Here is a 6,121-nt window from a genome sequence, read left to right as displayed (position 1 = left end):
AACCAACAGCTGGACACGAAGCAGCCCAGGCAGTACTTCATTGGAGTTCTGGACATTGCTGGCTTTGAGATCTTTGATGTAAGGAACAAGGATTTGACACCCTAGTCAAGCGAGGAGCGAGGAGGGGTCATGAGGACTCAGACACACACTTCTTTTCGAGAGGACTCAAAAGTTTATCCTTCTCATCTGATGTTTTGTAGGAACCCCTCCCTCTTCTCTGCCACTGTAGCCCCCTCAAAAGGCTTTGCTGACAAACACCAATTCTAACATTGCCTTTCTGGCAAACAGAGGCCCGTGAGCTCGCAAAGGTCTCAGGCTTTGCAAACAGAGAGGGAGCTCGAGGACTAAGGCTCACGCAGCTTTGGGCCAACAGGCTGGATGCTCTTGGAAAACCAAGGAAAGGCTGTGCCATGGGCAAGCTCCCAGCATGTTTTCTGAGCACAGAAACCCCCAGATTATTGATGTGAGGGCAGAGAAATCCTTGGGTGAGACACTGAGGAGGTTTCCACTGTCCAGAAGGTCAGAAACCTGCAACACATACCCAGTGGAGCAGCTGAAGTTACCAAAGGATTTGCTGTTGAGTAGCACAGGGAAAAAGAATTGTAGCTTGATTTCAGAGGTAACGATAAAAAAATCCTTCAAGGCCAGGGAGTGGTACAATAGAAACCCTGCTAAGGAAACACAGGCTGGGACAGTAGGGTTGGGGATGGTGTTTCAGCTGGGGAACTTCAACCAGCCTTAGGAGAATGCCAGCAAAGGCCTGTGGTGTTTGGCACGCTTTGAGAACCTGTGCACCTTTCCTTGCTTTGGGCAGTTCAACAGCTTTGAGCAGCTGTGCATCAACTTCACCAATGAGAAACTGCAACAGTTCTTCAACCACCACATGTTCGTGCTGGAGCAGGAAGAGTACAAGAAGGAGGGAATTGAGTGGGAGTTCATTGACTTTGGGATGGACCTGGCTGCCTGCATTGAGCTCATTGAGAAGGTACCTCTCCCATACACATGTATGATGAATGCTGGAATTATGCGATGTTTCTGAGGCAGGTTCAGCTCAGAGCCAGACATGCAGCATCAGTTAAGCAAAATATTTTGCACTGAAATTTAGTTTAGTCTGGGGAAGAGAAATGGGGAAATGCACCTCTGTGTCATCAGTCCTGCATTTTCTGGTCTTCAAGCTTGGAAAAGTAGCCTGGACTCCCACCAAGAGTGAGAGTGCTTTTAAAACAAAGCAAAGTCAGTCTCCCTTTCTTTTTCCTTTGAAGGCTCAAATCTGAAGTCCACAGACAAATCTGGGCAATAAGTATCATCTCACTGGACTTCCCACAACCACAGGGCCTCTTGTGGCTCTTTTCCCAATTATGTTTCTGTTTAGCACTGCTCCCTCTAATTCTGCACCAATTCCAATGTGCACTGGACAGACATCCTTACCAGTTCCATGAAGATTGGCTGCAGGGAGGCAAAGGGAAGGCAGAAATAGGCTCCCTGCCTGAGAACAACTTCTGACAAAGCCAGGCCCTCATCCAGGCTGGGATGCTAAAGCACCCCAGTAGTACCTTTGATGTTCGTAGCACAGGTTTCTTGTCATTGTCACAGAATCACAGAGTGGCCTGGGTTGGAAGGGAACCTAAAGAACATCTCGTTCTAACCCCCTGCCAGAGACAGGGACACTTTGCCCTAGACCAGGTTGGTCAGTGTCCCATCCAATGTGGCCTTGGACATTTCCATTATCATCTTTGTCATTTCCTGTGATACGTTCCAGCCCATGGGCATCTTCTCCATCCTGGAAGAGGAGTGCATGTTCCCCAAGGCAACTGACACCTCTTTCAAGAACAAGCTCTATGACCAGCACCTGGGCAAGTCCAACAACTTCCAGAAGCCCAAACCTGCCAAAGGCAAGGCTGAGGCCCACTTCTCCCTGGTGCACTACGCTGGCACAGTGGACTACAACATCACTGGGTGGCTGGAGAAGAACAAGGACCCCCTGAATGAAACTGTCATTGGGCTGTACCAGAAATCATCTGTCAAGACCTTGGCCTTACTCTTTGCCAGCTATGGTGGAGCAGATGCAGGTCAGTTCAGTGAAAATTGTATTTTCAGTGTGGGAGAAATTTTTCTCAGATTTAAAGCCACAAATACTAAAATTGTAAAGCTAATTTGTGTTTTGTATTTCCTAATTGCAATATCCACATTCCAATACTTTTTTTTCTTTTTACTTTGATATACAGACAGTGGTGGTGGTGGTGGTGGCAAGAAAGGAGGCAAGAAGAAGGGTTCTTCTTTCCAGACTGTCTCAGCTCTTTTCAGGGTAAGTTTAATATTCATTAAGTCTTTGCAGATGGAAAGCATCTGAATCTGAAAGGTCTGTTTGCATTTTGGACATAACCCTTGTCATTCTTTAAAATGCTTTCTTTTCCATTCTTGTAAATTACAGACTTTTCCTTTGCAATGCCACATCCATCTTTGAAAATTCTAGGAAAATATCCAAACAGCTAAGTTCATCTATTTAGATGGAAGTGAAAAACATATCAGCCAAATTCCTTAAAATCCTCTCCACAGAATTCAGATATATTTCCTTGACCTGTTTTGTTGTATCTATGCAGATTTTCAGTATTGACTCATTGTAAAATTTGAAAGTAATAGAACAAACATCAAAAGCAAAGATGAAATTACCCTAGGATTATAAGGCAATGATTTGATTTCAATGTGGAAAGAGGGTGAAGGTTAAATTACACTAACTAATTGACTTGTGAGGTCAGTTTTGAGTTATGTCTTAAAGGTTTGAGACTGAATTACTACTAAAAGAGTCACTCTGCATGGGCTGCAGAAATACTGCATCCATTTGGAAAGAACTTAGCTGTCAAATTATGCTTAACCAAGAATACGTGTGATTTACTTTAAATGCCCAAATATGTACCACAAGAATTACCAACTCAAAGGAAAACTGTGAAATAGCAGCCCTGTGTTTGGATGAGGAGGTCAAGGAAAAGTAATACTAACCATTATTCTATAAAAGAATTTCAAAACCAAAAATTTGTTTCTACTTCCAGTTTTCCCTTTGGGACTTCTGGGAGTTGTTTTAGAGAAGACAAGTCTGCAACCTGAAACTCCCAGTTTGATGCATCCTCTGTTAAGATTCCAGTGCTCACACTTAATAATATAAACTTTGTTTGATGATCTCACAGGAGAATTTAAACAAGCTGATGGCCAACCTGAGGAGCACCCACCCTCACTTTGTACGCTGCATCATCCCAAATGAAACAAAAACACCTGGTAAGGACGCCCAAGAGGAGGAAAACTTAAGCAGCAGAAGCTCCTTTCCTGAGTGTCAAAGAGCGGGGTAGTCACTAATGCTGATCTTTGTCAGGTGCCATGGAGCACGAGTTGGTGCTGCACCAGCTGCGCTGTAACGGCGTGTTGGAAGGGATCAGGATCTGCAGGAAAGGGTTCCCCAGCAGAGTCCTCTATGCTGACTTCAAACAGAGGTAAGAGCACTACACCTCTCTGCCCATTCAGACCAAGCTGAAGAGCCTGAGTATTGTGATATACTTTAAACTTCATACTTTAAATTAGTAGTGAACAGTAATATAGAAATGTTTCGCCATCAGTTCATGATGGCAGGGCATTGCTGAGATCAGGATTCTCTTGTACTTAGAATTAGTATTATATATTAAAAACAATCCCCATATCCTGAATTGAACTGTCTCCAGGCATAAGATTTGTTCAATGGGACAGTCTTAGAAGACTGGGGGTTCAATCACAGTAGTGGTTTTGACAATTTCTTCATGTTTTCCTTTGCAGATACAGAGTACTCAATGCCAGTGCTATCCCAGAGGGACAGTTCATGGACAACAAGAAGGCTTCTGAGAAGCTCCTTGGGTCCATTGATGTGGACCACACCCAGTACAAATTTGGTCACACCAAGGTAAAAACAAGACCTGTGTTAAAAGTTTGTCAAAAGCAGTGAGGGTGGGCTGCTCTGCCAGGGGGATGGGGCACAGCACAATGACATACCAGAGCTGGCAGGGAGAGGCCTCAATCAGGAAGTGCCCAGCACCACTGTACTCTATCAAGGCAAATGAGGATGACCTGGGAGTGGAAGTCAGATTCAACCAGGAGTCCAGGTCATCAGGCAGGTTTGTTACAATAAGGAAGGTCTGAGGTGAAGCCATAAAGCCTTGGTTTTCACAATTTGGCAGGGTCAGGTATAGGTAGGCTAACAAGGCAAGGCCCTATTCTTTAATTTATGGACCTATACACAGCAATGACATATGTTTAACATCAAGCCAGGAAGTAAGTGAGCAGGTCATGGTAGAGCTCACTGGGGTCCGTGATCAGGCATGTGGGTGGTTGAGGCTGTGGCTGAACTGGAAACAGTACTCATGACACACAGCTCAGACAGGGACTGAATGCTTAAGTCTGAGACTATGGGAAGCTCTAAGCCCTTGGACAGAGGGCAGGGAGAAGGTCCAAGGTGATGCTGGTCATGGCCATTAAGGTCTGTTAGGATACTGAAAGACGCTGTGTGTTTAGCCTGTACTACCTCACAATGACATGCTGCACCATTTCCTCTCTGAAGGTGTTCTTCAAAGCTGGGCTGCTGGGACTCCTGGAGGAGATGAGAGATGACAAGTTGGCAGAAATCATCACTCGCACACAGGCCAGGTGCAGGGGCTTCCTGATGAGAGTGGAGTATAAGAAAATGGTGGAAAGGAGGTAGACTTTTCTAAAATTTATTTAATTCTCATGGTATTTGGCTAATGAAGTTTAAATTAATCAAAGCAGAGCTGTGTAATAATCACATGAATTTCATTTCAGAGAGTCCATCTTCTGCATCCAGTACAACGTTCGTTCATTCATGAATGTCAAACACTGGCCCTGGATGAAGCTCTTCTTCAAGATCAAGCCCTTGCTGAAGAGTGCAGAGTCTGAGAAGGAGATGGCCAACATGAAGGAGGAGTTTGAGAAAACCAAGGAAGAGCTTGCAAAGTCTGAGGCAAAGCGGAAGGAACTGGAGGAGAAAATGGTAGCACTGGTGCAGGAGAAAAATGACCTGCAGCTCCAAGTGCAGGCTGTGAGTATCACTGTTTGTTTCTCCCTGGAAAAAGAATGATAAACTGTCAGAAGGCATCTTATCCTACGCAGTAACTCACAGGAACTGATGGGTAGTAGAAAACAGTCTAAATCACACCTTCTAAGGCACTGTAATGCTGAGGAAACAGGCACTGGCATGGGCAGGGTGAGACCTATGGCAGCCCCACACGACACTCACCATTCCTGCTGTCTGAGGAAAGAGCCATGAAACAGCAGCCAACATGTGCTGCACATCTGAGAGCTCTGAACTGGAAGGGAAACATCTCAGCTTTCAAAGAAGTGCTTCTGTCTAATGCAGTAAAGGCAAACCAGGGAAGCACACACTTTTCCCATCTACAGCTACACTAGAAGGCCTTGATTACTTTCAGAAACACAGATACTTCCTATTCAAACTCAATTAGGAAAAGGCAGTTTCTTAACACCAAATGAAGTGATCAATTAGTTAAGGAAATGCTTGATGTGGTCTTTAAAGAAGCCACAGAGGTAGATGAGGGCAAGAACTTTATTGGTCTTGCAGAAATTTTAATGCCTGTAGGAAAGTGATAAGTACCCTTCTCAACTAATTTATTGTCAGAAATGTAAAAGCCATTACATCCCAAATATTTTAAGACTTTTGTTGAGACAATTAAAAAGAAAAAGCTGCTAGATGCATTTTCCATCAGAAAAAAAAAAAAACACTAAGCCCTTGCTCCTGACGAAATTAGTGATGGAAGTAACCACTGTTCGGTTGTGCTTTTGTGTTTGTGCTATGAAGCATTGTCATGGGCACTCAACCAGCGAGGCATATTTAGGAGACACAGATATTATAGAATAAATATTGATTCCAAATGATGAGGTTTACAGTAAACACTAGTCAAGATTTTCCAGTTGCTGGGCTTGAAAGTCAGGTTCAGCTCCCATTTTAACACAAGCCTACTCAGTGATACAAAAGACAGAGCACAGAAAGTTTAAAATACTACAACCCAAAAAATTCTGTCTCCCCTCCAGGAAGCAGATAGCCTGGCTGATGCTGAGGAAAGGTGTGACCAGC

The 6,121-nt window shown here is 44.2% G+C and overlaps 1 protein-coding gene across 1 annotated transcript; it reads left to right on the top strand.

Annotated features, from left to right (window-relative positions):
• Window positions 1–3: 3 nt before the first annotated feature.
• LOC113941228 (myosin heavy chain, skeletal muscle, adult-like) lies at window positions 4–6,117 on the top strand (the record flags this gene model as incomplete). The annotated part of the gene is made up of 10 exons (XM_027632387.1): window positions 4–78; window positions 815–985; window positions 1,760–2,069; window positions 2,226–2,305; window positions 3,183–3,270; window positions 3,365–3,482; window positions 3,799–3,922; window positions 4,577–4,713; window positions 4,816–5,071; window positions 6,079–6,117. Coding segments are annotated over 10 exons (1,398 nt in total), but the record flags the coding sequence as incomplete, so codon positions are not given.
• Between the last annotated feature and the right edge of the window lie 4 nt (window positions 6,118–6,121).

The sequence above is a fragment of the Corapipo altera genome, unplaced genomic scaffold, assembly GCF_003945725.1.
Source record: "Corapipo altera isolate COAL_440 unplaced genomic scaffold, ASM394572v1 59985, whole genome shotgun sequence".
Classification (NCBI taxonomy): Eukaryota; Metazoa; Chordata; class Aves; order Passeriformes; family Pipridae; genus Corapipo; species Corapipo altera.
This window is presented reverse-complemented; position numbering and strand designations above follow the sequence as displayed.